This window comes from Pyrgilauda ruficollis, unplaced genomic scaffold (assembly GCF_017590135.1).
Source record: "Pyrgilauda ruficollis isolate IOZ18807 unplaced genomic scaffold, ASM1759013v1 scaffold24, whole genome shotgun sequence".
Classification (NCBI taxonomy): Eukaryota; Metazoa; Chordata; class Aves; order Passeriformes; family Passeridae; genus Pyrgilauda; species Pyrgilauda ruficollis.
In genome coordinates, this window is record NW_024523648.1 from 449,805 (window position 1) to 468,740 (window position 18,936).

The 18,936-nt window shown below is 38.3% G+C and overlaps 1 protein-coding gene across 1 annotated transcript in view; it reads right to left on the reverse strand.

The window, feature by feature from the left end:
- Positions 1 to 3,323: 3,323 nt before the first annotated feature.
- The window catches only part of MCM9 (minichromosome maintenance 9 homologous recombination repair factor), a 48,220-nt gene continuing 32,607 nt past the window's right edge, over positions 3,324 to 18,936 (reverse strand). The window contains exons 7-12 of the mRNA XM_041469956.1: positions 17,584 to 17,758; positions 15,145 to 15,347; positions 13,883 to 14,086; positions 12,302 to 12,384; positions 7,615 to 7,760; positions 3,324 to 5,431 (exon numbers count right to left, since the gene is read on the reverse strand). Of these exons, the coding sequence (XP_041325890.1) occupies positions 3,922 to 5,431; positions 7,615 to 7,760; positions 12,302 to 12,384; positions 13,883 to 14,086; positions 15,145 to 15,347; positions 17,584 to 17,758 (2,321 nt within the window). The 3' untranslated portion in view covers positions 3,324 to 3,921. The remainder of the gene's footprint in view (positions 5,432 to 7,614; positions 7,761 to 12,301; positions 12,385 to 13,882; positions 14,087 to 15,144; positions 15,348 to 17,583; positions 17,759 to 18,936) is intronic.

Consider the following 18,936-nt stretch of genomic DNA (forward strand, 5'->3'; position numbering starts at 1 on the left):
GACTGTGATAACACATACTTTCCTTGACTTTTTACATGTGGTAACTCTCTCATGACTGTTGAGTTTAAGTTAGGAAATGTTACTGATTGCAAAGTCACTGCTCCAAAGGACATCTCTTTGTAAACAGCATTGCAACAATACATCTTATTTATACATTTGCACAACATCTTATTTATGCATTTTTAAACAATATGGCCTTGTTTTGCATGTATTTTTGTGTATGTAGTTCTACAGTAATACATATAGAAATACTATGTGCACAACTGTATTTGCACACATTGGCTCAGAATAGTCAAACTTGACAAAAAACACATTTTCACTCTTTTCTAAAATAGCAGTGCTCCTTATTAAGTAAAGGACAATGTTATTCCTTGGAACTCTTAATATTCTTCTATCTAACAGGAAGAAAAGTATTGACAAGCAAAGGCCCACCAGATACCTAAGGGAGATGACATAATTATTATTCATTATTAATGAAGCTATTGCCTCATTCACATGAAATACAGAGCACTTAATACTCTATCTACCTCATCTTCCCATCAATAAATACATTCTCTCTAGAATGGGATATTATATATCCTCACTTGGGATATCTGTTCACATGGAATCCACTAATCAGAAGTTTCAGTTCAGTTTGACTTTGCCTTGTCTTTGGCTTTAGCTCATTTGGTTTTGTAATCCTGGTGCACATCACATTATGATATTTAACTCATTAACTCATGTATCCAACAAGAATCACAACATTCAGACTACTTAAGAAAAACATGAACAACACACAAACTCAGCCATGTAGGGTTTTCTTCTGCTTGCCTGCTATTTAGAATGAAAAGCAGCATATGAAGGGGAATAAGACTGGCTGGGGGTCAGCACAAGAACATGTTAGCAGAGGAGCTCAGCCACATGGCACACACTCCCTTTTCAGTTCAACTTCTGCCACATTTTTTGTGGCATGTTCAAAATTTTCACACTGCTGGAAAGAACTGAAGGCTGTTTTTGCAAGATGTTTACATGGCAAGTGATTCCTATTCTGGGTTGTTTTGCAAGCTTAAGAACTAGGTATCTGCACCAGAAGTCCCTTAAATAGGATGGGCAGTACCTCCCAGGGGAGCTTTGGAGGGAGCTGCACTGACATTGCACGACCAGGCATATATATTCTCCTTCCATGACACAGCCTAATAAAATACAAGTGTATTCAATAATAATTGATTTGATAGACCATAGATTCAGAGAGGCAAGTGATAAAACAGATAATGGCTCAGTGCGTGGCCAGGAAGACAGGCTGGCAGGAAGTGACTCATCTGCCCCTTGACTGCACAAAGCACTCAAAAAGAAAATTCATCTGTAGGTTAGCCCAGCAGACTGTCACTGCCATAGTGCTTTAAATTCTCCAATCACTGGGCTATTGTAGCACTCAAAAAACATTAAAACTTGTGATTATTTGTGGGGGAAGTTGGTTTATAATGGGAAAGGAAAGAAGTTAGCAATGTTCCCTGCCAAAGCACTGAGAGATGGGTTCTGTAGCAATGGCAACAGTGAGGGAGAGAGTAAATCAGCAGCAGGTATCATTTTCTTGTTACTGTGAGCTCCTCATTTATCTTGGAAGCTCCAAATTCATGCTATGAATCAGAAGCAGTACCACAACAGTAGTATTTCAACTGGTCTGGTAAAGAACAATCTCAGCAGTATCTGCTTTTCCAAATTTATTCTTTGGTTACTTACCCCTCACACTTGGGTGAGTAGGACCTGTTTGCAGACAGTTTGGAAAGGCAACAGTACTTTTCCTCCAGCAGTACAGAAAAGATGGGCCTTTCTGCAAGCTCAGTGGAATGTCCCTTTCCCTCCTTTTCTTTGCTTCTAAATGGGAAATCTCAAAAAACTCTGCTCAGTAAAGAATCACTGTTCCATTTCATAAAGTAGTATGCTGACTATTTCTAATCAGGAGAGAAAAGTTTCTTTTTTACTGATATACTATCTAGCATATTATCCCACAAAAACTAATCACCAGTAAGACACTACCAAAAATGACAAATTCACTCTACCTAAATTCTACAATCTATGTTTGGATTTAGCTGCCTAAAACACATCTAAGTGGCAGATAGTGACCAAACCATGCTCTTTCCAGAAAGTCTGGAATGCCTCCAGGGCATTATCAAACTCATCTTAATGTGCTCAAACATATTATTTTGAAGGTTGGAAGCTTGGCTAGTAAAGACAGTAGCTATGTTCTGGCTTTGCACTGGCCAGCCAGTAACACCCATGGAACCCAAAAACTAGGAAAGAGGATTTCTGACTGTAAGAGACCACCATGCAGGCAGCTGATGCAAAAAAATTCAAGTAGGAAGACCATCACAAATGTTCATGGGTCCAGAATTCTTGACCCTTCTTTCAGTGCAGACACAGCACCCCGTAGGATACGTCTGATTTCCATGGGCAGTAGGTCATGGGTGCACGTCAACCTCACCCTGGCATAGGTGTGAGGAGGAACATGACAGGGTGGCTCTGTGCTTTGGGAGGGAGGTGGATGAATTCCATTTGTTTTGGTAGATGGCACGTTTCCAGTGGAAGAACTACCACACAATCAGTCTGGACAGCAATGTTTCTGTCATTTTGCTGAACTCTGAACAGTAAGCCAACAGAATCCTTAGTGTTCTCACAATTTCCCTGTACCACTCTGGTGTACTTGGGCCTCACACTCCCTCAATTCTCTGAAATTCCAAGTGTTTTAACTCACTTGGTTTCAAAGGATCTACTTCTAAGCAAATCAAGAGAGAATCAGATCTTTCTGCTAGAAAGTCTCCCAAGGGATTTACTCTGCAGTAAGCAACCACTCTATTCTCTGTTTACCTTGCAGGTAATAACAAGAATATTCTGTGGAGAATTCAAACACAGAAGAAACATACCAGGCAAGTCACTAGAAGAAAATTAAGGCTTACCTTTCTCTGCAAACATGTAATGCATTAGTAGATTAACTTCCCATTAAACAAATGTAGGACACAAGGTGCAGCATGCTACAGAAGACAAACTACATATGAGATGCAGTAAAACTCTAATAATAATTAAAATATCCAAGTAAACATTATCTGGCTCAGAACCCAGCTACACTAGGGAAGCTCTTCACTGTGCTGCTAGGTTTGAAGTGTAGTTTATCTTCCAGGGCTTAATGCCTGCATTGAAGTTACCCTGGTTACTGACAACTCCCATTCAATCACCTGAAATTCATTGTCTCTGCAGAGGGGAACTGTGTGTTTATTACAGAGTTGGACTTTGATAAAATAACCCAGAATACAGACACAGATATCTGAACCAGTGTATTTAAAACCAAAAGTAAAAAACAGAAAAAAAAGCTCTCAATCTGTGTTTTCAACATCAGCTGTGTGACAAATCAAAGATGAAGCAAAGTTGTCATGATATTCATAATACAGAAACATTTACCATAGCATGATGATAGATCACAATATTGGTAACTATGCTGAGACAAATTGCACATACAGATGAACAAAATATAATGACATAGCTTGAGCGCCATCATTTTTCTAAGTGGCACAGTCACTTGGAAGGACAAGCTGAATAATGTGTAGTTCTGAGTGTTACATGAAATAAAGGACAAAGTCAATTAAGAGTGCTTTTCTGCAAGATCATTCACTCTGAACACACCAACATAGCTATTCAAGTCTTTAGGGTTCATCAGTTCAATCAAAACAATGAACTGAGATAAACAGTCTTGGGAAGAGTTTAGAAAACTAAAATCCAAATCAGGCCTGCAGCACAAGAAGTTCTTGCTTATGTAAAGTATATAGCCCTTAAAGAAAGATGTTCACAGGTCCAGGATCATTCTATGAAATGTTTTGAAAGCCATGGATACAAATGATAGAAGGGTGAAGATTAAGAATTGCATGTTAAATAATTGGGAGCATAGAAATTTTACGTACTTGGATTTTTCCTAACCTCTTTATCCCAATCAAAATCTAATGTAGCATCATCCAGCTCTGCTATGGAGAAGAGAGATGTTTTTGTGACCACGCTGGCTGTACTAGAATTTCCAAATGCAAAACTCCTCCTTTTGCTAGGATTGCTCACGTGCACCTGCAGCGATGGGCTGTGGCTTTCCTTGCTGGCGTCTTTCTTAATGGCAGGTGAGGTTTCTGATTTTGCCTCAGGACGTGATACAAAGGAGAATGTGGACAGCTTAGCTAATGTGCTGGAGCGCACCTTCCCTGTGCTTGGACCACCCAGTTTTTCCTCTGCCTCCCTTTTCTTCTCAGTGGGTGGAGGTGACACAGCACCAAAACTGACATCAGAGCGTATTGCTTCACTTTCTCTGATCTCTTTCCCTAAGGCCCGACTCTGCTGCTCTTCTTCCCCTTTATTATCAATTGATCTTTTTTCCAAACTACATTTTCCTAAGCGAGTCAATGTCATCTTGCTTTTCTCAGGTGGGCAGCATTCTTCTGGAAGCTGCTCTCCCTGGAGCTGCTCTCCTGGCTTAAAAATAGTTTCACTTGGAAAATGAGAAAATTCTTCATTTGTCTTCTCTGGAGAATGACCAAGCTTTGTCCTTGGTCTGAAAGAAAATTTAGCTAGTTTAGCAGCTGGGGGACTTTCACTTCCTTGCTCATGGGAACTCACTACCTTTGTTTCCTTCACTACTTGATCTTTACTTCTTTTTTTTATGGAAACTGCTGTACTTTTTGCTGCTACTGCTATGCTGTTCTCTTCTCCTAGCACAGAATCTGCATCACTTGAGAGATCTGGCAGGCCAGAGGCAGGTAATACTGAAGGAAGGGCCTTTGCCTCGGGGTCCTGTGTACTTGTAAAGAATCCATATGACTTCTCCCTGTGCAGCCTCTTCCAGCTTCTAGAAGCATGTTGTCTAATAACTGAATCCTGCACACTAGCACTTGGTGCTGGGTCTGTAATACTGTCATCTGAAGAAGAACAGTTGTGTTCTTCAGTCCTTTTCCTCCTTAACTTGGAAACTTTGTCCTTTTGTTTCAGAGGAGCATGCAGATCCACAGATGCTGGTGACTCTCTTATTCCATTTTGCTTCCTTGGTATTGAAGCAGAGCTGTCTTCAGAACCTGAAGTTTTTGAAGCCAAATTATTTGGAGATATCTTGGGCACATGAGACTTCCTCTGAGAATTTTCTTCAGCATCAATGCTGCTCTCTTCCATGCTGTCAAACCATGCCAGGCTGCTTGCATTTCTGTTATTACCATGTGCTGGGTTGCACAAGGGTTCTAGATGAATATTCTCTTCACAGCTGCCTTCAAGCAAAGGTGTCTGTGGCCCAGAGTTATCCCCTTCTTGATTTGAAGGTTCTGACTGAGACCTTTGCTTTGACTGCCCAAAGGCATCGTCATTTGAGCACCTTATGGTGGGATTGGAATTTGTTTCTTCAGGATGCTGCTGGCATGAATTTTCCATTTGCAATCTACACATTGGAAAAAAACACAATAGTAAATAAATTTTCTTCCTTTTTCTTTCCTCATTGCATTAGTGATACGCAATATGCATGACTGGTGGAAAGCTACAAATAATGTAGGTCACGAAAGTATATTATTAAGTTTCACATACAGCTCTGAAAGCTGGTGTTGCAGTCTGTGATCTTTCAGCACCTTTGACAGTAAGTGGCAGAATTTAGTGTCCCCAGTAGAAGGCAGGCAGATGGAAAGAGAAAGAAACCACCTAAACTGCATTTCCTTGGGAAACCAAACAGAAAAAAATAAAAATGAAACAAATAGCTTTGCACTACTTACAATCATTGCTAGAATCCCATACAGGTTTCACACATTCTGTAAGTCTACCTTCTAGAACAGGAACCTAATTAAATCTTATCCTGAGACAGGTAAAGTCTCACATGAGTTACTGGAATGGAAAACCTGGGTATTACTTGGAACAGTGGTTGTTTTTGGATTTCCCTCACAATCACTACACTCAACACGTCAAAAACATGATAGAATGAAAGCACCTCAAATCACTTACAAATCTTAATTATCACTGTCTTTGGCTATCAGTATTATCAGGGCCTTCCAAAACTAGAGGTGCTTGAGTGAGAGTTCCCTCCAATCTCAGAATAGCTGATGTTCTATTGTACCTAAACATGTATTTTCCAAAGCAGACAGCAATCTGGTTTTTGCTAAACAGCTTCTCTGCCCTGGGAGAGATACAACACTATACAGACATGTATAAACATGTTTAGAATAATTACTGTAATTGTTTACTAACATGTATATTCTTAAATTTTTAAATGGAAGGTGGTAGAAATTATATGACTCATCAGGAAGGGATGAGATACATGATACATGCTAGTTTTATTGAAATACAGTTTGGGGGGAATGCGTGGAGCAAGTCTTGCAAAAGAGAATGGGTTGTTTTAAAGAGGACATGCATTTAGCATTCCCTAGGCTGCTTAAGAGAGGGAAGAAGAAATCAGCTTAATTTGCAGCAGAGGCCATTTGGTGGGATATTGGGAAAACCTTTATGGGCATTGGGTGGAGCAATCATGGTAGAGACTACAGAATGGCAACACAAAATCCTCATCATTAGAAGGCTTCAGAGCAGATAATGTGAGCTCCTGCCAGGAAGGTCAAATGCAGCCTTGATCCTCTCTTTGTATTTGATCTCCCATCCCATCCTGCATTTCTATGACCTCTATGAATTACCTCTGTTTTAAAACCAACTTTTGTATGTCTGTTGAAGATATCTCACTTTCATGTGTTTCTGTTGACTCTGTGGTTATTTAACATATCATTACTATAAGTTACAAAATAAGTTTCAAAAATATTCAAAGGAAAAGTGAATTCTCCCAGCTGTTTCCATTAATTTCAACAAAATTAATATTTTATCTTCCTTTAATGGTAAGAAAAAACAAGTTTCTTTAAAGCCTAATCTCATTTCAGGAAGAAAATGTGGGGAGTTTTTGGGGTTTTTTTTGGGTTTTTTTGTGGTTTGTTTTTTTGGTTTTTTTTTCTGTTTGTTTGTTTGTTTGTTTGTTTTTTGTTTGTTTGGTTTGGTTTGGTTTTTTTTTTTTTAGTTTATTTCCTTCCAATTCTAGGGTTTTTCTCTCAGGTTAAAAGCTAAAAGTTTTCATTAAAAGTTTCCTTTTAATAACAACAAATATCTTTCCCAAAGGTTATTGCAGTGAGCTGAAAACTAGAGATGTAACAGTGAAAATTCCAGCATGTAAAAAAGAAAAAACACCCAAAAGAACAGAACTTTGATTCAGGCTTACATTTTCTATTAACAGAAAGAGAAGGATTCTGACAAGCCCAATACAAAAGGTGGCTTAAAAAATCATGAAGCAAATCTGCTGTATTTTACCAAACAAGTAGCAAAAAGTTATATAAAATTATTTGCTCAGCTACAGAACCTAGTATTTTGACTCTAAGAAGCACATTTGAAACTTATCTGAGTATAATGTTAAGATATGAGTTGGGAACTCATTAAAATATTTGTAAATTCTATAACCCAGAGGCAAAAGTGATCTCTGAGTGCTACTTTAAAACCATCTCCCTGATTATCCACATCCTCTAAAGAAGGAGTCCCTTGTAGATATTATTGTGAAACAAATTCTGTTTCCCTTCTGAATTAGTTTGTTACTTTGTGTATTACAACCTGTCAAGTCTTTGTAGCTCTTTGTGCAGAAGATCTTTCAGCTCCAGCCGCTCCAATATGACTTCACACTGTGTTCGGTATTGCTCCATTGGATTTTCTGGAAATGAAGTGTGTAAGGCATTGATGCCTCCAAGAAGTGCACCCCCCTATGGCACCAAGGAGATAAAAAAAATAAAAATAGGAAACTACCTTTATTATAAAGCACCAAATTTAAACAACAGAGACATGTTATCTGAAATTCTCCCTTAGATATTTTAAAGCTGAAGGCAGCAAATATTTGCTAACTGTATCTGTACAAATAATTCTATTAGATCTGCTCACATGGTCAAAATTGCTCATAAACATAAAGCAATTACATGATCAAGACTGCAGTTAACTCATACCTGTTTATTTTTATTGAAATACAGAATGGGACATCCACCTAAAGCTTGAGAACATCATGACTGAAAATTAAAAGTAAGAATGAATATATTTTCCAAATATGTTGTAAAAATTGTGCTCACGAGAGGATTTTTTTTAACTGAAGAAGTTCTGACTGCTAGAAGTTTTCATTAGCTTTGCCTAATTTCTTAAAGGAAAAGACCTGGATATTAAGACTTATCAACACAGGGTAAATTATTGGGCAGAAATATTTCTGAATAGCATTTTAAGAAGAACTTACTACTTGTGAATAATTCCAGTGAATTGTAAGTGATTTTAATGTGGGACAATTTTTGCTGTACCTTGTAAAAATGAAGTTTGTTTTTATTGGGAACAGAGCATCTGCACAGTGATTTGTTCCACAACAAATAATCTAGAATAGCTCTGTAGTTAATTGTTCTTTGGAAAGAAACACCTCACACCACAAACCCTCTATTTTGCCACAGATTAGTTAACACTGACCATTCCTGTCTAACGTAGAAGCTCAGTACAACTAATGAACAAGATGTGTATCAAGTGCCATGGGCACAACAGCAAAAGTCATTGAAGTCTCTAGATCCAGAAATTGCTACCTATGGCATCACATGGATTACACATCTTCAATTGTGGTAATTTCCAGTTCTTCCATTTTGCAATGTTAAAATATTACATTAAAAAAATTACACTGAAAACCATTACTCTGTGGCTAATTAAAGCTCTCTAAAACTACAACATGCTAAAATTAAGGCTGTCCATGCAACCTTTAATGCATCCCACTGAAGTTACCACTTGGGGGGTTTTTTCAGCCATCACTTCAGAAACATGATACATTTGTTCCACATAGAAGCACCAGTCTCTTGGCATGGAAAAGGCTAAAGCAGAACCCCTCTGCTGTATTTTCTTCAGGAAGGTTCATAGGGAATGAGGCAGGGACTCAGGCTCTTGGTTAGAACAATAAAAAGCAGACAAGGAGGACCAGATTCCACCTCTGATGCCATGTTCCAGTTCTTGTGATTCAGAAAGAGCCAGTGAAGAAAAGAAAGAAAATAAATCTCTAAGTGAGATCCTGATGTGGTATGTGCACAGAAGGAAACTGCGGACAACAGGAAACATGCTCAAACACTCAAAGTGCCACTACTCTGAAACTGGGGTCCCAACCGTCTCTCAGGGGTATGATCTAGAGGACAATTTCTTCTGGACTGTACATAATTCAGCTCCAGATCAGACAAGTAGCACCATCTCATCACTTCGCAAGGACTGTGTTAAGATAGGTGAATTGGTATTTCTGAAATATTCAAGGCCACTGGAGATGAATTCCAAAGAAAAATACGTTAAGAAATTGAGAATATTACCTTTACAACAGCAGGTAATAAACAAAATATTGAGCAAAATGCTGACAAAAGATAGTTGCTTTCAAACTGAGTACTGTCAACATGTGACCTAAGGACCCAGAGAAAAAAAAAAGAGGACTATGTGGTTGTATATCCTGAGATATACAGCCATGGGCTACAATAATGTCTTGCCCTCACTGGCATTTCAGTCCTTTGCTTGGCCATCACAAGGAGCTTCTTTTAAATACTGCATGTGCATGTGAAATTCTAAGTGAATTTAAGACATTTGTGAAGTTTAATTCCTGTGCTGCAGCTCATGTCTCTGAGATACTTGCCCCTCTGAGATTCTGAGATATCATTTTGAGTAGAGGAAGGAAACCATATGACAAAACCACTGCAAACTGAGGGCAGAGGATCTTAAACAGAGAAAGTATTATGGGAAAAGTTAGTGGAAAGGAAAGGTGTAAAATGCCTAGGGATGGAAAGACAAATTATAAAAAGGAGTAAAAGGAGAGGGATTGGAAAGAGAATAAACCAAGGATGGAAACATGACCAAGAGAAGGAGGGAGATGATGCTAGCAAGAGAAAATGATGCAAAGAAAAGATCAAGCCAGGGGGGTTGGAACATGCTCACAAAAACAAAATAGGAAAGAGAAATATAAAGGTGAATTAGAGGGCCAAACGAAACAAAAACTCCAGTGAAGTTGGTTGATGATGAAAATGTGATAGTCTTCCTTCCCAAGAGAGCTCACAAGGAATACCCAGTCACAGAAGAACTGTGAACTTCAATTTTATACTGGCAAAACATGTTGTAGAAGTTGCAAAGACAGCGTCAAAGAGGGAGTTTGCTGAGCTAAAAGGTGGCAGCCAGTCCTTCCAGAATAATACTGGCACTTCCTCATTTACAACTTCATTCTAGAGACTGACAATTAATCAGCAAACATAGGATGTATCTGTACAAAATGTTGTGGGTTCTTTTTTTTTAGAGAAGTAATCTGTTTCTGAAAATAAACTTTTGCATGCTATTTCTATCTTTTTTTAATAAAACAAATAAACCACTTCCTTCAAAAATAAACTACTTGAGTGATTATTTATACTTATCAGGAGGAAAGTAAAATCTGACCTTAAATAGCAAAGCTCAAATTTGCATTTTCCTAGCAAAAATGAACATGTTTGCCTACTTGCTCATATGAAGCTGAGAGTGGAGCAAAGATGGCAAGCATACCAAGTACCCCCAGGTAATCTTCTGCAGTCATAATTCAGGCAAATTTCTCACCGACACTTATTAGACAAAAACTTGTTACACAGTGTAGTGGGTTGACCCTGGCCACGTCAACCTGCAGCCCTTGAGTGCAGGACAATATAAAAATGAAATGGTGACCCACAGTTAATACAATTCTTTTACATTTACTTGTGCTGATCAGGTAGAGAGAGACACACAGGGGATACATTTGTTATTATTATTATATACATAGGTTTCACTTTTTGATGTTACAAAAAGAAAAAAAAAATCAGTATTTCAGAATTCTTATATTCAAAACCATATTAATTTGAAACCACTGTCCCATCAATTTTCCATCTAGTTAATTATAGGTTTAATTACAGCTAATGAAGACTAATGTGGTATCTTCTGCAGTTTCAACAGCTTCATATTTTAACTTTGATGCAGTGCTGTCATTGGAAAGCTGAGTTCTTCAAAACAGTGCAAGATGAAGTGCAGCAGACAGTGAAATAATTTTCCTACTTAATAAGGTCAGGCCCTGTAGTAATTTTGAGATAAATTCCATTTGCAACGTTGTGCAATAGATTATCTGTGGCACAAACTGCAATTAGTCTCTCAACCCTCACTGAAAGGACAAGGGACACCACAAGTGCCTACCTGCCATATGTGACTTTGTGCATCTATTCTGAAGAGCTTTGACTCCAAAAAAAGGAGCATATCTACTTCCACAAAGGCCTTTCAGGCCTATTGAACTAATAGGTGCTCTGTAAAACTGTTTTTATTTGAAACTATTTAAATCAACCTACACAGCAACATAGGAAATGCCATTTTGGATCAGGCCAGTCAGCTGAGTAGCAGAGTACACCGTCACTGAGAGAGCCAAACCCAAACATTTCAGATGTGCTAAAAACCCCATGCATAAAACTTTGGATAATCTGCTTATGGTAATTTTTTTCCTTCTCCAAAGCCTGAAGATTTATTTATCTTAAAAATCTGTCTGAAGTGTGTCTATATTATTTTCCACATTTCTACTAAAAAAACCCTCCTTCAGATTCACATTTATTTTACTAATTCTAAATGTGCTGCTTTTTCAACATCCTAATAATAATATAACAGTAAACTAAAATCTAACCCTTCACATTTTTTCAATGCTTTTTTGCATAGAAACATTATGTAAATCCATGTGATAATTGGAATGCATGATTTCCAGACCAACCAAAGTTTTGGAATTTTAAGGTTTCTAAGAATGAAATTTGTCTTCTAAATATTCTGAGTTTTACTATTACTACCAACATAGTTTAAAATTATTTAATGGCAAAATAAATTGTAGGTCTAGGAAACTGTTTGAACTTGCTCCAAAGAATTATTTGGTTCTCTCATACCTAATTAATGAGTGACTATACAACATCATGAAAGAAAAACCTGCCTCAAAATGTCTTGAAAATGTAGACTACCTAAGCCAACAGTATGCCAAAACTTTACTTAGACTGCATAGTGTATAAAAAGGTAGTAGGCCTTTATCCTAATCCAGATTTTTTCAGTATAATCTCTTTTTAAGGATTTTAACAATCAAGATGGACTAGAAAAGACTTGTCAAAGTCTCTGATTGCCTACTTTGCATGAATCCATAGAATCCTTTCCAAAGAGAAGAAGGGAGCTGGCACATGTCTACATGCAAAACTGAGTCCCTTAAATGTGGTATTGCAGCAATGGCAATGTCTGCAAGAAACCTTACCTGCATAGAAGATTCCATCACTGACACTACAGTTACAGCATCTTCCAAAGTCACAGTATCCCTAAACATCAACCGGGCATGAGCTATCAAAAATAAATGGGTGCAAGTGTTACCAAAGTCAAAAAACAATTTTTTTGTATTTTTACTAGAAGGAACAAGATATTTCTTCAAATCTCTTCAGCCCTCAAAAATCCATGTATGGGCATAACTTAAAAATAAATACAATGATTTTGATTTCAATGTCAATTTCAACAGAAACCGGAAGGATTAGTTTTTCTAGTGAACAACAGGGTGTATTTTCAAATTGCAGTTACAGTGACAGAATAAAGATGCTTAAAATTCTGCAGTTAAAAAATGTAAAGTGCTGGATATCACATCAAATAGTGCGATATGAAATATCCTTATCTACGTAGGCACATGTCATCACCACAGAGTAAAAAATAAGGTCTAATTTTCATCACAGGTCAGAAAAAAATGTATTTCTCTGCCTGGTCTGTGTCAGAGATTTGGTATTATTTAAAATGCTTTTCTCTACAATAGCTTTATTTTCTTTCTTCCCTCTCTTTCATCAGCCAGCATAATAAAAGTGATTTTTGTAAATAGATATAATGCAAATAATTTACCACATGAAGCCTTTTTCCTAACTGGCCATGGAAGAACAGTCGGTTCTTATTCAGCAATAGAAAGACAGGTTCGTTAATACCATCCAAATAATACTTTGAAAGAACAAAGTCCTACTAAAAGCCCCAGTCTGATGAACTGATAAGAAGGGAAGAAACACTGAATGGGAAAATTACATGTGAATCTTGAAAAGTTAGGAATGTCTTTCACTTAAATGGAGAAGGTCTTTCCCTCAAAATAGAGAACAAAACACAAACATCTAAAGTAGGAGGTGCTACACTGCCATTTATGCTTGCTATACAAAATAAAGTACATTATTTTAAATTCACCCTGAAAATATTTGATATGCCATTTTAGAAAATGAAACCATTTTATAAAATAAAATAAGCAGAGACTTACTGCTTCCTTTGAGTCCTTTCTTATAAATGAAATATGACTTGAACTCAGAGTTGGAAATTTTTGAGTTGTATGGCAAAATATGGGCTTGACTACTAATACTTCAAGAAACAAAAAATATGTTATATTTTATGTGATATTAATTTTAGTATTATTAATACTTAAAAAATACCCTTATTTTGTTATATTAATTTCAGAGTAGAAGCAAATATTTGACTCAAATGAAGCCAAGCAAATCCTGAGATTGTCTCCTATAAAGAAACATAATTTCTGAGATTTTTCTCTTGAATGTGACTTTTTCCAGAGGTTTTAATATTTATTGAATACATGAGAATATCAAAATTAAAAATGGTTTTGATAGTCTAAATGTAACACCCTTTCTCACACTCAAAATCTCCAATCCCGAGGCTCTTTAGATGAGGAGGACAAAACAAGATCATACAAGAATCACCTATCCCCACTTCCACAAAAAAGCTGCTACTCTGCTTACACTATAATTATAATGTTCTATTCCTTTCATAAAGGTTAATTGTTAGCCTAAAAATAAAAATGCCAAGGCCTTACCTTCTGCAAGGCGTATCAGGCTCTCCAGCAGGCGGATGGTGGTGCGGGCAGCGTTCCTGCAGTCACTCTGACGCTGCATCTGATAGTAGCGAACAAGGATCAGGTTGCTCTCATCAGACAATTTTGGCTGTATGCTTTTTATAAGGCAGAAGTAGGTCTTCATCCTTTCCATGCTCCAGAGCTTTTCTGATTGGCTTGGGCAGCCTGCATTACAACACCCCTGTCAGTAATTCTATAACAACAGACACCAAGCTTCTTCCTAAGAACGCCTGCTAAATAGACAGTTGACTATGAAAGACACATTACTGTACTTTTGGGGCACACTGGCTGTTTGTACACTAGTCCTCAAGGCCTTGGTTAAATTCCAGTGCAGAATTTTACACACCATCCCATCCCTCCACTATCAAAATCCACGGTAAAGCCACCAGTAATTTCCAGAGAACTGCTGTGGGCCTCACTACCCACCAGATGGTACAGGCAGTGCCAAGTGCTCAGGAACTCCCTAAAATGAAAGATGCTACACAAATGTATGCACTTCCTCTGGCTGTTTTACCTGCTCTGTTGGAGCCAAGAGCTACCTGCCATATTCTGAACATTTTTTGTAGGGAAATATTTTCGAAAGGAAAGGAAGCTAGCTGAAGAAATTCCCTCTAACCACTTCTTCTGTAAAGGGGATCGAAGCCATGTTCCATGATGTGGATGGGGAAGGGGCTGCTCAAAATCAAATCACACTGCCTTCCCTCATTCCAGAGCACAAAGTTCCACATGGGGAATGCTATTGCTCATTCTTTGAGTCCTGCAGCACATGCATCTCTGATCTGTTCTGCCTGAATTAAGTTTCTAATTAACAGCAAGTACAACAGCAAGGCATATAGGATCTGCAGATCAAACACTGTAAAGGTGTGAGATGGAAACAATCCACTTACTGAGCAGCCTGGGCTGAAATCTCTTACAAATGATCCCAGAGTAAAAGTAGAGGGTTCTCAGCTCACCCCTCTTAATTAATTAGTGATCTACTTGAAGAACAACCATACAGCAGAAAACCACCATGACAAAAATGCAAACACTGATTCATTTGAAAGATTCAAGAATAGCAAACTAAAAAATGGATGAAAATAAAGAAAGAAACCCCACAGACCAAAAAAAAAAAAAACTCCAAACAAACAAGCAACAAAAACAGAAACCAACCAACAAAAAAACTCCCACCCTCAAAAAACCCCAACCCAACAAAACACCTTATGATTTAGAAAGACTCCTCTTACCTTTATTTTGCAAGATGAAGGATGAAATTATGTGGTCCCATTCCTCATTCTTTGTATCTAACAATACCAAAACCAGATCAAATCTGCTCAGCAGGGGACTGCCAAGAGCTATGTTGACAGAGACAGACTCATTGGGGTCATAATGGCCTTTAGGGTTTGTTGCTGCCAGGATAGTTGTCCTCGTGCTAAGCTTGCACACCAAGCTAGAGAAAGGTATGGAGAACATTATGGTTGAATTAAATTGGATAGGAGAAAGGATTTCAAAGTGTTTAAAAACTTTTGTGGTTTTATCCTATAAAGAGCACATCTTATCTAGAAAAACCATAACAGCTAAATAATGTACACAATTATTGTATTCATATTTATTATATGTACAGCATTCTTCAGTCAGATAACAGCAACTAGACAGACAGTGATCTGGATACCAAAAGGCACCAACCAACATTGCCACAAAATAATCTCTGTATATAGCTAGATCCTTAAATAGTGAAAACCAACACTACTTTTCAGAAATAAATATTACATTGCAGGATTGTACAATATACAAACACTTTTGAATGCTGGAAAGCAACACTTTTGCTTAATTCATATTTTAAGAGAGCAAAATAAAATGTGACATGAATGTATGTTTTATTCCTGTGTATAAATAAGAATATGAACGCAAGTTAGCAGTGATGGCAGCCATACCAACTGAAACAGCCATTTTCTACTCTTAACCATTATGTCCTAGCATGTGCTTGTAGATGTGGTGAGAGATTATTTTTGCTCTAGTAGTCCAAATGCACTCCTTTTGGATAAGGCAGCAGCAGAAGCATTCTAACTTTGGTTTGTCAGTGAGCTATTTCTAGTCAGCTCCCGAGTAACTGCTGCCTCACATCCAAAGTTCTTCTGTAACTGAGAGGAAGGACCACAGATCTTCCACTAGCTTATACCCAGCAGGAAAAAAAACCAACTTATTCTCCCATGCACCAAAATAAGACCTAAATTAACAAGGTGCTGAAGCTATGTGTGCTAAGTTACTATTCAAAAAATCCTCATTATATGTAGTCTTTAAAAGTGGGCATCTATGTGAAAGTTAGCAAACTGTGTTTGAGTCTATCAAATCCAAACAACTGCAACAAGGAACTCAGCTGAAATATGTCCCTGCCTTACTAAGGAGACAGGACCATATTGATCCCAAGTATTTGTGCCCAGCTGGCAAAGGCTGGTAATTACCCAGGTCAGGGCAACATGACCCTGAGATTAGCTCAGTTGTAAGAGCATGGTGCTAAAAACACCAAAGTTGTGGGTTTAATCCCCACACAGGCCATTCACTTAAGAATTGGATTTGATGATCCTTGTGAGTTCCTTTCAACTCAGAATATTCCGTGATTATTTGTCTGCTGTCTGATGAAGAGGATGGAGATGCTCAGAATAAGGGAAGGATATGATCACTTAGAGAAGTCAAGATGCAACTGGAGCAAGAGCTGAGTGGAAGGTGACAAGAAGGAATGTGGAAAGGGTGGTGCCTTTTGAGTAGCAGAGATTTCAGAAATACCAGCCAGGAAATAATTTGGGCCTGAATAAGAGCTGCATATCACTGACAAATTGAAATATGAGCTCAAAAATCCAAGTGGTGGGCAGGGGTAGTGGGGGGATAGATTTGAACACACACAACTTTGAAAAAAGAAAGGGAGGAATTTAAAGTAAGCAGGAGTTTATATTTATGCCACACCCAACATATAAAATTCAGCAGCCTGCAAATCTCTTGGAAAATAAAGCAGCCTCGAAACCTCCTGATGTACTTTGGTTACTAAGCAATATTACTGGATTTTACAGGACAGGAGGACATAGCCTCAAGCTGTGCCAAGAGAGGTCCAGGCTGGACATCAGGAAGAATTTCTTCACTGAAAAAGTGACTGCCCAGGGAGGTGGTGGAGTCACCATCCCTGAAGGTGTTCAAGAATTGACCAGACATGGCACTTAGTGCCATGGTCTAGTTGACAGGGTGGTGATCAGTCATAGGCTGGGCTTGATGATCTTTGAGGTATTTTCCAAACTTAATGACTCTGTGATTTTGTGGTTTTGGAAAAATGAAGCTCCACTCTCTGAGTTGCAACAAAAAAAGTCACAAAACGTCTCATTTCACATAGGATTATTACAGCCACTTGCAGCAAAGGGCAAGAAAAAGGATGCCAAGCAGAAAAGTGCCCTAGCCTATAGCAGTAGATTAAAAACCCAGCAGTGAAGAGGGTATGTATTTATTCTGATTGCTTGCAGCCTCTGGTCCAGTGCACTGTCCTTTGAAATGCTGACTCGTATAGTTTAGGAGTATTGATGACAACAAAACTGTTGCATACAGTGAAGAAAACAGATATATTTAATCAGCATCCCTCCAACATGTAAGTACAAGAGAAAAATCTCATGTTGTTTTCTCACATGTGCTAACATGCCACTTACCCTGCCTTTGCAACACTGATGGTTTGTTGCTCCATTGCCTCGTGGATACTGGTTCTGTCATGTTCCTTGATACTATTGAACTCATCAATGCAACAGAGGCCTCCATCTGCAAGCACCAGTGCTCCAGCTTCCAAATTCCACTCCCCAAATTCCTTCACAGCAGTCACTGTCAAACCTGAAGAATCAAATACTTCAGTCAGTCTCTTCCCTAAAATGCGGGAGTAAACTCGAGGGAAAGAAAGGGACCCAGCACAGCGGCTTGAGCCATGGACAGAGGGCAAACCAGCAGGAAAGCTCCATCATGTACTTCTACCACATAACTCACTTCACAGCTACCAGCAAGCAATCCCACTAGTGTTGGGGTAGACTAGCCTGGAGCTGTGGAGCAGATTCTGTTAAGCTTCCCGTGCTTGGACTGTGACTTGTCTTAGAACTTTGTTAAATGAACAAAAGGGATTAGTGTATTAAGACTAGATCTGGCAGATCATACTGAAAATTGGGGCAAAGGCAAAGATTGCAAAATTATGGAACAGACCCATTCAGGACTCCACATCAACTCCTAAAATGGACAGAAATTTTGGAGCTGCAAATCAAAGCTTGGGAAAAAAAAATAAAATTAAATTGTCATTTAGCTCATGGCCCCAGAAAGTCAAATTCTTCCCTTAAACTAAGGAAATTAAATTTCTTTATGAGTTTTTGGTTTCCTCTACGCATTAAGCAAAAATGAAAATCCAAAGATGACCAAGGGTGAAATAAAAGGAAGAAATTTAAAAAAAAAAAAAAAAAAAAAAGTTTTTCACTAAATCTACATATGATACAATACTGGGTGGATAGCCAGGCAAAACTCCTGCATAACGGTGGAAACGACCACTCATTAGCAAGTATGTGCAGCTCCCTCCAATCCTATTCCCTATTTCCCTGCTTCTTTATTTTTAGCCCTTCTTTTCCATTCCAGTGTTCAGCTCAGAATATCCTCGTAGTTTACAAGCTGCAACCAGCCTCAAATCTCCTGGAATTCTATGGCAAAGCCTGCACAAGAATCCCCCCTGCCTCACCATTTGGCTCAAGGCTGCAAAGACCTTCTCATCACTGTGCAGCCCACCACAGTACTTATTTGTTTGCAAATGACCAGCAAAAAGTTACTGGAACTAAATGCTTCCTGATAACATAATATGTACTTCGACTTGTAATAAGGAATCAGCTCCACCATGTCCAGTCTTTCTTGGTTTTCCTGGACTGTATGCCGAGTGCCCTGGGCAATCAATCACACAGCAGAATTACAGAAACACAGAGTACTAGGCAGTACGACAGCCTGGCCACGCATTTATTTCTGAATATCCTGTGGTGGGGGTA